The sequence below is a fragment of the Zonotrichia albicollis genome, chromosome 1 (genome assembly GCF_047830755.1).
Source record: "Zonotrichia albicollis isolate bZonAlb1 chromosome 1, bZonAlb1.hap1, whole genome shotgun sequence".
Taxonomy (NCBI): Eukaryota; Metazoa; Chordata; class Aves; order Passeriformes; family Passerellidae; genus Zonotrichia; species Zonotrichia albicollis.
Window position 1 is genome coordinate 80,423,250 of NC_133819.1, and position 16,618 is coordinate 80,439,867.

A 16,618-nucleotide genomic window follows, 5' to 3' on the forward strand; every position below is an offset into this window, starting at 1 on the left:
CCTCATGTTTGTGAAGCAGGAGTAGGTTATCCCAGAACCTACTGCTCAGGATTCACTGTCACAGAGTGATTCTGACTGTGAAGACTCACATGCCTCAATACATCACATGAAGGTTTGGATTAATGCATTAAAAAAAAACAGATACCCAGCAGCCAAAGAGAGGGCTTGGTACAAATTTCAACTCCTACTAGCAGATTCTTCTTCTAGGTGTAAAACAGATGAACTACTTGATATTCAGAAAGCTAAAAATGTAAAGGCACGAAAAATCTCAAGTTTCTTATCACTTCATTTCACAGTGTTCCACGTCTTCAAAATGTCTTTCACCTATCTATGCACTAAGAACTTCAACTTACACATCCTGTCATGCAAGTCTCTCAGGCTTATGCTGCTAAACCCGGGTCTTTTGAGATCCCTGGATCCCAAGGCAAAGATCAGTAGATCACTAGGTCCCAAGGCTAAGCATTTTGGCCACACCGTACTTCCTCAGCACGGTCGGTGTTTGTGTGTCGGCCCCGCGCTCGGCATTTGCGGGAGCACCACGGTGAAGTGACAAGCCAGCAGAAGCCCTGGCTGCTGCAAGGAAAGCAAGGAAGGGCTGCGGGTGCCCCCAGCTGGGCTGTCCCCTGGCCTGCAGGGACACCTGGTGACAGACCGGAGGGGAGCGTAGGCTGGCTTTTCTTTCTCTTTTGTTTTTCTTTTCTTTTTTTTTTTTCTTTTAAATCTAAGATGTATGAGACACAAGGGCACCATACATCTTAGATTATGTAACAGGGCAGTGTCTGAATTCTGTCCCACCCCAAGAAGCCACAAGCGGTTGCAGAAGTATTTGATTCTAGAAAGGTAAGAGAGATGGGGAGGGAGGAAAGTACCCACTGTGTTCAGCCTATATAAAAACATAATTTCAATAAGATGAAGGTTTGGGATGCTTTCAATTAAAAAAATTGGTTTTTTCAGACTGAAACCCTGACACTGAAGAGCACATGTAGAGGCCACCTACTACAGCCCCTGCAACCCTGACTGCTGCAACAGCCCAAAGGAAATGTATCCTGTCAAAGACCTTGCAGCCAGGTGTCTAAAAACACCACCCCAAACCCTATAATTCCAAAAAGGGGCAAATTGGGCAAACTTTCCCCTAGAGGAGACAGCTGGTGATCACATTCAGTGTGCCCCTCCTTCCTCAGCCCACCAAAGTATCCTCCCAATAGCCCTGATAAACCAATCTTTAGTCAGTACTGACCAGTTCTTCAATGGCTCAGTACATTTCAGGGTAGCATTTGTGCCATCCCAATGACTTACGCTGGAGTTGTGAACAGCAATAAGAGAATTTCATCACCACCCAGGCAGAAATGAGTGCTCTGGGGAAAGGTGACTAGAGAGATGCCTTCTTTGGGAGGTTTCTACCATGCTGAATGTGATGCTTCACTTTCAGCTCTGTGGAATTAATAACATTTCTTTTCCATTTCTGAGAGACTGACGTTCTCCTCAAGAAATTCATAAATGGACATATTCTTTGAATGTGTCTGGCTTGGAGCACATTAGTCGATGTCATAGCACAAATATTCACTGCAGCCAGCTTGAGAACACGGCTCCTGTCATCTTCCAGCATTAAGCAAAAAAGGGAGCATTCACAAAGAACATTTGGCCACCTTCAGACATTCTTGGTCCTGTCCTGCCAACTAGCATAGTGGGAAAACAAATGGCAATTATGTCCAGAAGAAAACAAGATGCAGGAGCTGCACAACCAACACTATTTATACCCCAGGGACACAAGATGCCAAGTTGAGCCCTGCACTCCATACACAGTGCAAGAGCTCCCTCTCCCCCCTTCCTTCACATTTACACAGTTCCCTGACCCCATCCACCATCCAGGTGAGACAGGAGCTCCCACACTGCTCTCCAGCCTCCTTCACTAGCTCCGGACGAGAGGGCTGTCACTGTCACACAGAAATGCACTTGGCAAGAGATGGCCAAGCTTGGGCTCAGCTGTCTGAATAAAGGCTCAGTCCTGAACCAAACACACCAGGTCTTGGGGAGCTCCCACAGGACACCACCCTGAGGCTTCTCCGAGCCTCACCCAGCCTCAGCTTGGATAGATTGCCTGCTCCAGCATCAGGCACACTTTATAACTTACTAGGAAACAGGATAAAGGCAAAATAAAAGCTTGGTGTAGGTGGGAGTTTTTAGCAAAAACCACATTATTTAAGCACCTTATGCCCAGTCCCACCTTTCCAGGTCAAGATACGAGACAATTATGTGCATTGTTTCCAGCCCTAATAATGGCTACAAACTCAGCCCCTAAAAAGCCTCTGCTTTCGAGGTTTTTGTTATGCATTCATAACCACTACTCTACACATGGGACAATATCTTTTCAAAGAGGTGTTAAATCTCAAGAATATACCACAATTCAATAATTTCAGCTAATTAACTCATAACTACAACTTTTCTGTCAGAGTTATGAGTTGCAAAAGTTAATTTATTTTTCCTCCTCTTCAGCTTTTCTTGGATAACATCAATTCAGGGAATTACTTAGTTTTGCTGCCTGTGTGCAAGCAGCCAATAATTACGTCTTTTACACAGGTTACTATACTTCACACTTTTCACGAACAAACTAACTTCAACGTGGATTACAAAAACTGAAACATTAAAAATTTAAAGTATAGGCCATAAAACAAGAAACAAAATGCTGCCAGATGAGTTTAAGTTTTTTATTCCCTTGTAGCTCCCAGAAATTTTCAGTAACAAACAAATGGATTTAGAAGGCAACGAAAACATGACATATATAACAGAGTACATGATAGGCCTCATTAATGTGTTTAAAACACATTCTAGAACTTTTCTTAGAACAGAACTTTTAGAAAACATTTTCATTGTGTATATTACCTTCCACAATAATAGTTAACAAATTAATTTCAATTAGAACAGAAGAATTTTGCACGTCACTTTGTCCAAAATATTCAAATGAGAAGTTTTTATAACCTTACCCCATTTACAAATGAAGGCATTCTAAGTGACGTGTGTATGACCAGCATTTTGGTTAAATCAGTTTTCACTCTCTTGTTCCAAAAGTCATCTGTAGGACATACTTCTACTTGAACCTAAAAGCTGAATGCTTCATTATTTAATTATTTTTAAAGATTTGTCAGCACTCCCAGCATCTGATACATTCTGTATTCTTTCAGTTTTCAAGCATAATGAATAACTAAGCAGAAACAACCTCTGATATCTCCACTCTGGGGAGGAATAAGCTGCACCAAAATTTTATTTCCATCTACTGAACTCCCTGGACAAATTAAAATCCTCATGTTCTCTAGAGCAGCTGCCTGAGAGGATTAACAGTACAGGAACAATAACACGAACAGACATGGAAGTTAACAGGCATGTGTCTCCCTTGTATCACCTGTCATAACTGAAATGGGAATTCTGTGTACTCTTTGACTTTGTGACTGACTATCAAACAACTTTTATACTCCCTTATCACTTTTGCCACGTTCCTCTCCATAGGTTGAAAGGGGAAGAGCATTTTCAGTGTAACATTCACCTAAATAAGAGACACTTATGTAGGAAAAAACAACCCAAAGCATTAGAAGACTTAAATAACATCTCTCTTATAGCATAAACCATGGCAGGCATTAAATTCCAACTGCAAAACAACTGTATTACTTCCCGAGACCCAATTTTATATAAATGGCTTCTAAGCACTATTACAAAGATTTGCCAAGACACTGCCACCTTACTTTCCCAGAAATTTCAATTGTCATTATTCTGGGGAGCAAAAAGTTAGCTCATGTCTTACCACAGAGCCTCATGACAGAAATAAAATGGATAAATGTATCATTTTGGCAATTCTATTCAGAGTAAGTCCTTCAAGAAAAAAGGACTGCAGAAGCTTTCATTTCTTTTTGATGGAAAAGAAAGCCATGCTTGCCAAACTTTTACTATTTAAGATAGTACCTATTTGATACTTTATTTCAGATGTCAACTTCCAAAACACAGATTTCAAGTTGTTGATTTAATCACATGGATTTTGTCATTGTCCTGTTGCAAAGTAGCATGGGAAACCTCCATAAGCAGCACAAGTTTGTCTGCCAAACAATCACCCATTCACAGCATCGTCTCTTGGCACATTCTGACAGGAATATTATAGTGTCTGTCATCTTCAGTTATGAGAGTCACCACAGGCCAGTCCTCCTCCGGGTCATTGGGGTAAAGTGTGACGAACTCATCAGTGCTGTGCTTATAGAGGCGGTACACTCGGATGGTGTACTGCAGGGCATAAGCAAGGAGAAACATCTCCACCTACATTGGAAACAGCAAATATTGGTGTAAAATTCAACATGCCTTCTACAAGGTTTTCCTCGTAAAAATAAAAAACTAGTACCTATCAGATGTAATATTTCAAACACAAAAACTGTGAAGTGAGAAGTCCTATACATTCATTCTCTCATCTCCATCACCCCCCTCTATGACACCATACATTTAACAACAAAGTCCTCAAATCCACAATGGCACAGTAGTAAAATAACCCTAAGGAAAAACTGCTTTACACAGAGTGCCCTATTGCAAGCAGGTAGGAAAGACATGCTTTTGCATCAGTGTTAGTCCTGTTAAGTCACTTAAAACCAGACAAGAGCAGGTTTCAGACAATGATCCTTTCACTCTTACAGGGTACTTTGAACTTTCCAGCCAAATAAAAGTAAATGGAAAGCCCTTAGAAAGCCCATTGACAGGAGAAGAAATTCAGACAAAGAAGCTGTGAAAAGCTTCTACTTCATCTACTACAGTGACAAGCATATCCTGTTCTACATAACAATTTACAGTGAACCTTACTGAAATAAACAAATATAGTCAGCACAAAAAACTGGCAACATACCTTCTTAACATAAACTAAGCAGCAAAAAAGTCACCAATGAATCACCTATTTTCATAGAAACAGCAAACTGTCTTATCTATACTGCAGTTGACAGATTTTTAAGATAAGAAAGAAAACCAAAACATAAAACTTCCATGTTTCTAGTATCTACAACTAAGTTGTGAACTTCATTGCAGTGTCCCACTTGTAATGAATTCAATGGGATTTTTTTAATGGATGTTTCCAAAATCTGTCTATTCAACTCCTATTTTTTGTAATATGTGTACCATTTATGCCCTGCATAAAACAGTAACTTCCATTAGCTTATCAGAATTCACCTGTGTATGTGCTACACATGGTCTTCATAATTTGAGTATTAGCTTTCATTGTGGTATTTTTTAAAAAGCTAACAACTAAAGAGATCTATACAAGTGTTCTATTAATAGCAAACCCTGTTTCCAAAGAATGCTACCTGCCAGCCCCCAGACAAAACGTGGTGTTTCAAAGGAGGGCCTTTACAGACTCTCATTATAAGCAAGCAGTTCTAACATATTCTTCCCAACAAAAGACCAGATGCTTCAGTCAGCCCAACAAAAGCTGAGACGTTTCTTAAACAACTTGAAACTGAAAACTCCAAAACAGGAAAATAACACTTTAAAGAACAACCTCTCCTTACTTGTTCAAGGCCTCCGCTGTGACCAATGTGATTCAAGTGATTCTGCATTAACTGACAAGGGTTGCTGGATGTATCCCGTGCAAACAGGAGCCAGGAGAAGACAGGCACTCTCTTTCCACTTTTATCAGCATTGTATAATTCAATGGCAGTGTTAAGCATCAAAAATTTCAGCGCTTCATAAAGACTGTACTCCTCCTCTTCATTCTTAAACAATTTATCACAAGCTTCTTGTTTCTCAAGAGGACCCTTTATTTCGCTTATATTCTTCCACTAAAAAAAACAAAACAACAAACCATTACACACAACACAAACCAACAGCTATCACCATGCCAGAGCTGCAAAAATCACTTGTGAGTTGTCAGATGCTCAGACAGGCACTCAGAATTTAACTTATGAAGGGCTTTGTGCCTTTTGAAAAACAATCAGGAATATTTCCACAACTGTACCCCAATCAAAGTCAGGCTGACTTAGTCTGATTTTGCTTAAATTGATCCATAAGCAAAGCAAAAGGAAGGGATACTAAAAATTGCTGTAAAGTGGCAGAACAAATATTGTTGTGGGACAATACACATTAAAGTAATAAATGTGTATAACCTTTTTGTTTCCTGTGCCATAAAGCCTATATACTTCATATTTTTTACATTTCTGTTACTCAAAATGCGTATTTCATTCCAACCTTCAAACTGCTGAATGCAGTATTCCAAATACTCTTAAAAGCCTTCATAAAGAGAATTTGCATTCACAGTAAGACAGGAACAACTGAAGAGTTTTTTAATAGGTTCCAGAGTTCCAAGAGGGAGAAAGCATGGGGCTAGGTAATACAGTATGAACATTTAAGGGACAATCATGTTCCTATGACCTGAAATAAATGTATAAAAAAGGAACAAAAACTACTCCTTTGAAATTACTTCAGAATTGTTGTGTTTTTCTTTCCTTAATCTCATCCAGATAGCAAAAGGATTTGGCTGCAGTTTACGTCATTCCTTCAAATAAATACAAGAAATAATAGAGATAGAAAGCAACTCTGTTATATTAACTTTTTCACTGAAATCTGTCTAATTAATAGTTTTCTGCAGAGCTGCTAGCAAATTAATTCCAGCATCAGGCTACTGCAAATAATAGAAGACCAGATGCCTCTCACTGGCATATCTGAACAGACATTCTTCACTTGACTTTTTTGCAGTACATATACAGAAAAGGGACTTTCACTAATGAAAGCATCCTTGTATTAAAGTCTCCACATTCAAAAATCTTTTTAACTTTTCTTATTTGCAAGTAACCAAAGAATATACAAATACTTTTCCAACCTTTTGCCTTAGAAGTATTAAATACTCTTTTATTTCATCCCTTATTTCTCCCATCCTCTTGCCAGGTTTCTGTCTGAGCTGCCAGTGTTTGATCCAGTCATACTTGCTCAGCAAGTTTTCAGGAAGCTGGAAGTTGAGAGAAGAAAAGGCAGCTTAACCTAAAAGTCTGGAGAGGAAATGCCACCAACCTGCATATTTTATTTTTATTAACAGTTTTCACCTTAAAACAATACCTCAAATATCCTTCTGAACAGATATCATAGTAAGATCACCACAACCAAGCACAAGTGGCTGTTTATAATGTTTGCTGGGTAACAGTAAGAATACTGTGGTCTATTACTATTTCCAGATCTAACACATAAGCATTGAAAAAATTACCCACCAAGTTACTCATGCCTTCTTTTTTGTTTGATTTTTTGTTTTGTTTTGAGGTTTTTGGTTTTTTTTAATTAAAACATTTCTCCAACAGCAGATAGATGACAGTGACTTTGTTTGAAAGTGTTCCTGAACTAACAGAAGAGAAAATTACATTCATCAGATCGTCCTGAAGTCTTGGTAGACCACAAACTACTTTGTCTAGAACACACCAAAAAAAAATCTGTTTTTTTTTCAAGGAGCACGATCCAAACACTCTGGGACAGGTTTTTTATTAAGGAAGAAAACAACTTGGGAATTTGCTGATCCATCAGATGATGTTTTAGCCTCAGAACTGCCTCTTTTACTGCTCATGTGCTACACCTGCTCAGTTCAGAGCTTTTACACCTCCCTTGAAGGACACTCTGGCAGTTGCACATCCAGTTTTGTACCTTCATCTATTAACCCATTTTACTGCTAAAACTGGAAGAGAAACTTGTGTCTTACAATGGAGTAAATCTTGGCTAGAGCAGCACCAATGCCATCAGCCACCACCAGCCCATTTTCACTTTATTAGGACTCCAAACTAGTAATGTGTTCTCCTTAGTGGCAACCAAATCTGTGTCAGAGAGGCACAGATCTTCTCCCACCCCAGCCTGGCATCCTGGGCACATAGAGCTAAACAATCCAAATTATATGCCAGTAACTTCCATAACTACAAATGTGCATGTAGTCACCATTTTAAATTAAAAACAAGAAAAAAAAAACAAAAAAAACCCTGTTATATTTGTACTGCCAGCTGTCAGTATACACATTTCTCTTATGTGCCTTCTGCTTTGATGCATAACAATTTATCATTTCAGTTTGTTTTGTAGGTATACACCCTTTTTAAAAAAAATGCTAATTATCATATGACATTTTCCTCTACGAATCAGCAGCAAAAAAAAAAGATGAACATCATTAAAAACTTCAAAGTACATAATTTTTAAAAAGTTTGCTCTTTAAAGGATCATTGGGAAACTATATTCTTTAGTCTGATAACATGGAAATGGTTGAGAGCTGAAAGAATGTGTTTTTTACAGAAAGGAAACCATTTTGCAATGTACTTGCTGTAAAAACACCTCACAGAACTATTTTCATCAGTAATTACAAAAATATAATCACAAAATGTTTACTTAAAAATTAGAGTGGCCAGAATGAGAACTTTTCAGTGGTCCTCTAAAGTGATGCAAAAAGGGCAGTATGATTCTCCTTGGACTGCTACCCTACCCACAGGGTCTGCATCAGAAATTCACCATTTCCATTCCCAGCAGCACTCTGACATCTGGAACCTTGCTCGTCTCAAGTGGCTCACTTCTGAATAGGCAGCTTCTCACATGTTTTTTCCATATGCACTAATATCTTCAAATAGACTTTGTTGACACAAGAAAATTTCTGGAATATTCTTCTTCTGCTTGTAGGGGAATACCTTGCCCTTCTCATACATCAGTGCTCCACAAAAACTGTTCCTCGTGTCAGGTTGCAATTGCTCTTATGCTTATTTTAAACAACATTTAAGACACAGGTAATTACACACATTCTGCAAAGTCTACAGCATCCAATTTGTTATTCCACTTTCTAGAGAAACCATATAAGGCACACAAGAATAGATGTTACAATTTTGAAAAGCTGGGGATTTTGCAAATGTTAGAATAAATTGTCTGTATTTTTTGTTATTGCAAGCTGTCTTGTGGAAAAATCTCTTTCTGCCACATTATAGGCAGTAAGAAGAAATTAAGAGAGCAAGATTAAGACAGACAAGTGACAGTGACATTCCAGTAAGCACTACAGTATCATTTTTATCCATTATAAACTAGAAACCAAGGGCACCTGGACACAATTCCAAGTTGAAAGAATCACTGTGCACAAAAAACGATCTTGAACATTACAACTTACTCAGTTCAGGGGATACTGACAAGTGAGCATATACATTGTATAACAGAGAAATGAGATCATAATAAGTTAGACCCAATATTAGTCTCTTGTCAGAATATCAGTTTGACACATACCATAGTAAAATCCTCACTCTGCAGCCACCTTGGTAACTGGGTAGCTTGGCTTAATATCTGGAAAAGAGTTGCTCTGAAAGCACAATAGTTATCACCTCGTATTCTCCTTATAGATGCAAACTTTTGGGCAACTGCTTCATATCCCTAGAAAAACACAAAATCCAAAGAACATGAAGTCATTAATAAAACATTTTAAGGTCACACACTGTTAACATATGAGGTATTGGAATATTAACATCCAAATACTAATGCTGTTAAAAAAAAAAAAAAGCTTGATGCACTACCCCTTTTGGAAGTTCAAATGTTTTTATGTCACAAATTATACTCTGGAAAAAAATTTAGTTTTGCTGAAAAACAACAAGAAACTGAAGAAATCTAATAGATAACTGTTTGAGGTATTTGCTTTATGACATAAACATCATTGAAATATGGGTAGCTATCTCATCTGGATTTCCAAAAAATATCCATCCTACACACACAAGACTACACATGATGCTTAAAAGAAATTTGAGCACTATTTCGTGCTACTTACCCAAACATGGCACATGTAGTTTGTTTCTGCCTCAGGGCAAGTTTGTGTTTACACTGAAACACCCTGACACTTGCCTCAGCACATTTGTTCCCTCCCTGCTGTTCCCACACTCAGTGGCAGCAGAAGCCTCGATGTTGAAATGCAGCTCCTGCAGCTGAGCTGCCCTGGCAAGGGCCCATGTCCCGTGTGTCCGTATGTCTCACAGCAACCTCTCCAGGGAGGCATGGGGAGTTTTTGACTTTTGTATGGTATCTTTATGTTTACTCAGACATAGCACTAAATTTCTCAAGCAACAAAACAACTTTATTTTCTACCATTCTAGGTCAAGATTATTATTAAAAAATTAGTTCAAAAACTGGTAAAAATCTCAGGAAAATTTTTTAAAAACCCATGCAATTCACCACTTTTCGTTACCTGCCTTCCACTCAAAAATTTGGTTATCTGCTGTGCACTTCAACAGTCCACAAAATCAGCAATTTACGTCCATAAACAAAACATAAAACTTCAACTGAAAACAACAACAAAGGAGAGTATTCATCAAAACCCTAAATTATCAGCAAGTAGCTTTGCTAAAAACACATTTGCAATGAGCACCAATAACAGCATCTGCCAGTTGTAAACCACTCGTAAGACCTCACAATGTAAAACACTCCTACTGCATTTCCTGTCTTAAAAGACAGACTGCAGAGAAATCACATAGCAGACAAAAAACCAAGAACCTAATAAAATTCAACAAAAACAGAACTGCTACCTTTCTCATCCTTTTTGCTGCTGGTGTATTTCCTCTCCATTCCTTCCTGCAATACTCCATGATGTCCATTTCAGGTGAAACACTTAATTTATATTCTGTCAAAACAGAACATGCAACATGTTACATGCAACAGAACATTATAAAACAGAAGAAGGTAGAAAGCACATCAAATTTCTAAATACACTATCACTTTAAATTAATTTCAGTGCCAAATGAAACTGGCAGCACAACCTGTAGCTACTAAGTAATTACTGCTGTGGGAGGGGATAAAATCAGCTTGTTCTCAAAATTACACGGGAAGTTATGATGTAGTTCAACAAGACAAGGAACACTCTGCTCCTCTCTTCTGCAAAAATTAATTGGCAAAGAGGAGAAATTACTCAAGTACTCTTCATTTTCTTACCAAGCAGAAAAATATTGACAAGTTTCTCTTCTTCTTATCGCAGCTAGACTATAAGGGAGAAAGAGGACAGATCTTTCTCAGTAAGTCAGTAACGATACCAGAAAGAAGAGATGCAGTTTTGCCTTGGAATCCCAGCAGCCTTCATCCCAAAAGCAGGTAATACTGAGGATATCAAGGCATGCCAGCAACAGATGCTGCTATGATGACTATGACAAAATAATTTTCAAGCACAACACTCATAACATAGTCTATGTGACTGCTTTCCAAAGAATTCACATTCACTCATAAAGTAACTACAGAAACAAAGGGAATGATATATTAAGAGCAATTAATTTTCCAGAGAATTGGTCTTTTTTTAGACTCAAACTGTACAATGTACTCAGCCATAAGTAACAGCTATTGAACACAGACATCCGTGCATAGAAGTCCCTGGAGGAAAGAGTATTAGGACATCACACATCAGTGCTACAGTGAGTTGCAATACTGTATTTGAAATTTCAAATTTGATTGTACCTGATGAGTTTGTTTCACTAAGTAGTATCTTCTCTCTCTCTATTTCCTCTTCATCACGGTACATGTCCTCCTCACTGCAATAAAAATCAACACATACCTCAAACAACAGCACAAATCCTACTCTTTTGCAATCTCTTCCCCTTTTTACAACTCAGGAAAGTATTTAAGTCTTTCTACCTTTTTTTCAACTCAGTTTGCTTTCCATCTTACCCATTTTCATAGAACCAAAATTAGCTCTGAAAAATAGAGAAAAGTTTAGAAAACCCTCTCAACAGCTCCCTTCCAGTATCTGTCACCAGGCTGGTAATAAATCATTGCCTGAATTTCTCTTCTGTAGTTGAATGAATACTCCAGTCCCTTCTACAGTATTTCTACATTTTAGAGTTTAAATCTGCAAAAGAAAGAAGCCAACATGTCTATTTGCTGCACATATGAATAATGCAGCTAAGGAAACACTGCCCAAGGGGGTTTTGTATCTACACACCACTGGGACTGACCAACCTGCCTTGTGCTGAGCAGAACACATGACAGAACACAATGACAAGTGGCCAACTACCTGCATTTAGTTTGAATGTTACTAAGTCTAAGGAAAATCTCCACCACAATCCAAACTGCAGCTTACAGGCTAGCTGAAATCCAGAGAAACATTTCTTCCTCAAATAATGCAGGCTTTCTGGCCAAGGTACACTGTCAAGTACCTGCACCTGAGCATACGTACAACATTCTGAAGTCAAGTGATGAGCATGAGAGGGGAAATGATGCCCTACAAGAACAGTGCATAGACCAGCATCTGCAGCTTGGATGGGAACATTACTGCTGAAATGAAGGTCCATGCAATGTCTGAAAAACTGACTGCAAATTTCACATTCCATTCCTGAGGGGCAGTTGCCATATAGCTACATCTAGCAAGTAAACTTCTAAAAAATAATAACAGCTTCACAATTAAAATACTTTAAAAAACCCCATGTTACCAGCCATATTAGTATCATTTAGGCATAGCACTAAAGAGGTTTACATTAGAAGTCAGTTTTTCAAGGAAAGTACATAAACAGAAAAAGGCTGCAAGGTTATTGCTTACTGCCTACTACTATTAGTAGCTTCTAATCTACTCCTCAATAACACTCCAAATCTCAGCCTGCCTCCAAAAAACTAGGAAGAAATTAAGGCACATCTTCTATCCCTAAGAGAAGACAAGCAATTAGGAAGACTGTGAGAAAGAGTTTAATGTAGCCAGATGGTAACTGGATTACTTTCATTAAACTTGAAAGGACAGACCACTAAATGATGGCTCTGTATTTCTTTTTCTTTATGTCCAAACCAGCTTACTCAAACCATCTGTGTATATCTCCCTTGAAGAAAAAATCTTTACTATTAAAAGCAATGTAGGTTTATACCAGGAAACTCATCTACTGAGCTGTCATACAAAACTTGTTTAGTTTTAACTCAAGTGCTCAAGTAGCTGCAAGAAATCTCATTTTTAACAACACTAAATAATCATTAATCAAAAGAGAAACAGTAGATGTAGTAGGTATCAAACACAGTATTATCTGATGAGAAGAAACATCATAGAAATATTTGTTTCAAGTCCACATTCATGTCACACTATGATGCTGGACAAAGCCTAATTTCTCAGCAGAGTTTGAAGTCCATTAAGGTTTGTGAAGACTTGAAGGAATACTTAATAACCTTGCAAACATTATTAAAAAAACTACACAGCCTGGTACGTGACAGCAGCAATCTCTAACTTAACTTCTGTATAAGCCAAGTATCTAAAATATAAAGCACCAACCTCTCCCTCTGAGCATGAAGAAACCTGCTGCTACAAGGGATCCCATGGGGAGGGAAATTGTGTCAAGACAGGGAAATTGTTCTTTTGCCATACAGCCTTGAATAAATTCAGCACAAGACGCAGAAAGAAGCGCTCAACTAACCAAGGCAATGAGATTACTCAAGAAAGAGGAAGTTTGGTGTAAAGGAAGCAGTGTCATGTCCCTTCTGCAGATATTATGAAACCACCTTCTTTCTGGGAGCTGACAAAACAGAGGCAGCCACAGACTGAGAACATGCCAAATGAACATCCAGAGTAAACAAGGTACTACATTTCAAGAGAGTTGTTTTGAAACCCAGGTAGGCAAGAGGTGCAATCCACCTGCACAGGCACCCTCATTCCAGAGATGAAAGTGTGTCATAACACTGTTGTAGCATAGCAATTGTTGAGTAAATCTGTGGAAACAATAATGTGGGAACTAAAGCCTTTCCCCATTAATGTCTAGATAAATATTTGAAAAATATAGTGAAAATAAAGTAAGAGTGGAAAAGAATGATTAAATTAAAACATGCATGCGCAAAAGAAAAAAATAGTGCAAGAAGTTTCATGCAAATGCTTAAATTATTGAACTAGTTAATGGGACTTTCTTGAACCAAAGATACCAAGGAAAAAAAATCGTAAATTTACCTTCATGAACTGAAAATATCCTCCCTTTCTATAGGAAAATTGTTAATATATTTGTAAAAATTAATCCTTACCTCTCCTCAGATGACTCCACTGCTGAACGATTACCAGACCCAGGCAGATAAAGCTCACAGTTTCTGGATGCATCCTGATCCATCACAAGAGATTTAATCATATCTGTCTTCTCAGGTCTCCCAGCACTTCTGTATACACAGTCTTGTCTTATTTCTGACATAGTTTGCTCTGTCTGGTCTGCAGGTGCATTTGCTGAGCCAAGTTCCTCAGAAGCAAGACCAACTTCATTTTTATGCTTCATCAGCTGTGTGGGAACACTCTCTATTTTCTCTTCTGCACCTGCAGAAAGGCCAGTTGGTTCTGTCACCCACCCTTGAAGATTATCCTGGCTTTGAAGAATGAAAAAATACATGAAGTTTCTCTTCCAGAACAAAAGTATACGTTTCAGGAAAACTACAATATTTTAAGAGTTACATTGTATTTTGAGAATTCAGAGGGTACATAAATTATTCAAAACCAGGAATAAAATCCAAAACAGATTGGTAAAATAAGACAGCACCCAAGCTAATGTCTAACTCACTCTCATGACCATCATTCCTTACGAAGGCTAAGCTGTACCAGTTCCTCACACACAACCTGCACAGTGTCCTGATTAAACACCTGCTATCCTTGGGGTGCATTATCACCTAAAACCGCAAGGATTAACAGAAATTTTGAAGAAAGAAGTTTCAGTCCTGCAAGAAAACCACTTCTACAAACTTACCTGGTGCTCTGTGAAACATCCACTCCACCAGGATCACTGCTAAGTACAAAAACTTCCAATATTTGTGTCTTCCAATATGATCAAAGTATCAAGACAGGATGTCTACAATCCATTCTATCAAGCTCCCCAAAAGTTTAGGATGTGCCCGTATAGTAAATTTTCAGGGATATTTATCTTAAGTTGACACATAATCCTACCCAAAAGTTTTGCGTTGCTTGGCAGTTATCACATTATTGTTCTAGACAATTAGTGGCTACCCAGGCTGGTCACCTCAGGGCTCACAAACTTAATATCCACTCTATAAACCTTAAAACTGCACAACACATTTCTATGTCTAGGTCAAAGGCTCCCACCTTAAAAACATCTTTGCTTACTAGCATTACAGCCCTTGGCACCTGAGCCCTGACACGTACCAAGCTGTCCCACAGCACAGAGCTCAGCACCAGAGATCACAGAAACACAGAGGGGGCTGAAAGGGACTTGAAAGGTCACTGGGTCTCAAGTCCCCTGCTGTGGGCACGGACACCTTGCACTGCACCGGGCTGCTCAGAGCCCCATCCAGCCTGGCCTGAACACTTCCCAGGATGGGAATTCACAACTTCTCCTTGTTCCAGCGCCTCACCAACCACTCCCACAGTACAGAATTTCTTCCTAATATCTAATCCAAACCTACTCCTTTTCAGCTGGAATCCTTCCCCCTTATCCTGTCACTACCTGCCCTTGTAAAAAGTTCCTCCTCATTTTTCCTGGAGGCTCCCTTCGTGTGCTGGAAGGCCACAATTAGATCACTCCAAACCCTGCTTTTTTCCAGTCTGAACAGCTCCAACTATCTTAACATTTCCTCATAGGAGAGGAGCTCCATTCCCCTCTCATCAACTTCGCGGCCCTCCTGGGGACTCGTTCCCACAGTTCCCTGTCCTCTTTCCCGTGCCGGCACCCCAGAGCTGGGTGCAGCACTGCAGCTGGGGTCCCTCCAGAGCGGAGCAGAGGGGCACAATCCCCTCCCCAGACACCGCTGCCCGCGCTGCTTTGGAAGCACAGTCGCACTCCAGGTCCCGATTTCTCCCGTTCCCGCTCCCTCGGCGCAGGGCACGGCCACCCGTGCGCAGCCCGGGGAGCCCTCACCTTTCCGCCGCGCTCCGTCCCGCCCGGCACCGGGAGGCCGGCACGTCCCGCCGAGCCTCGGCGGCCGCCGCTGTGCCCGGCCCGAGGGGAGGGCGCGGGGCTCGGCCCGGCCGCCGCCGCTCGCCGCTCATGCCGGCGGGGCTCCGGGCACGGCGGGCAGCGGCAGTGCCGAACCCAGCCCCAGCACTGCCCGGGTGCCCGCCCGGCTCCTGTCGGCCCCGCAGCCGCTCCCGCCCCGCCGGAACCGGCGCCGGCCTTGCCCCGCCCCCCGGAAAAGGCGGCTCCGCCGGGCCCTCAGCTTAGCCACCGCCCGGGGAATGGAAACGGGGAAAGTCATCCGGCACCCCCCGCCCGAAGGTGGAAGGCAACAATAAGTTCTCGTTAACAGAAAATACGGTGGAAATAAGAGTTGTTTTCCCGCTTCCAGACGGCCCGTGTAAAAGGAAGTGCTGTAAGAATGCAAAGCGTCTGTGTGCGTGTGTTTGTGTGCGTTTGTGTTTGCATTTCTGTTTGTGTGTATGTTTGTGTGATTATGTGTTTGCCTGTGTGTGTTTGCGTGTGTGTGTGTGTTTGCGTTTGCGTTCGTGTGTGTTTGCAGCTCGTCTGGAGCTTGCCAGAAGCTGGAAGTCTCTCTTCTGGGCGCAAAGAGATACATCGCCACGTTCTGATACACCCTTACAAAACTCACGGCAGAAGAGAAGCGTGCACGGAGAGTAGATGAGAAGCCTTTAAAAATTACATGCTGCTGAAACATACCCATTATTAAAAAAAAAACCAAACACCACCACAACAACAACAACCAAAAAAACCCAGCCAAAACAAACAGAAAC

General features: G+C 40.2%; 1 protein-coding gene across 3 annotated transcripts; it reads right to left on the bottom strand.

Annotated features, from left to right (window-relative positions):
* Positions 1 to 16,069, bottom strand: OTULIN (OTU deubiquitinase with linear linkage specificity). Of its 3 annotated transcripts, none has more exons than XM_005484295.3 (8): positions 15,789 to 16,069; positions 13,960 to 14,289; positions 11,434 to 11,507; positions 10,518 to 10,612; positions 9,235 to 9,378; positions 6,833 to 6,958; positions 5,526 to 5,795; positions 1 to 4,296 (listed from the first exon to the last, which is right to left on the bottom strand). In XM_005484295.3, the coding sequence occupies exons 1-8, from the start codon at positions 15,917 to 15,919 to the stop codon at positions 4,102 to 4,104; spliced, it is 1,365 nt and encodes a 454-aa protein (XP_005484352.1). In that variant the 5' UTR covers positions 15,920 to 16,069; the 3' UTR covers positions 1 to 4,101. The 3 variants fall into 3 exon arrangements, with proteins under 3 accessions (XP_005484352.1, XP_005484353.1, XP_014120638.1); XM_005484296.4 differs by having other exon boundaries at positions 13,960 to 14,239; positions 15,789 to 15,928; XM_014265163.3 differs by having other exon boundaries at positions 13,960 to 14,285; positions 15,789 to 15,922.
* Positions 16,070 to 16,618: the final 549 nt, after the last annotated feature.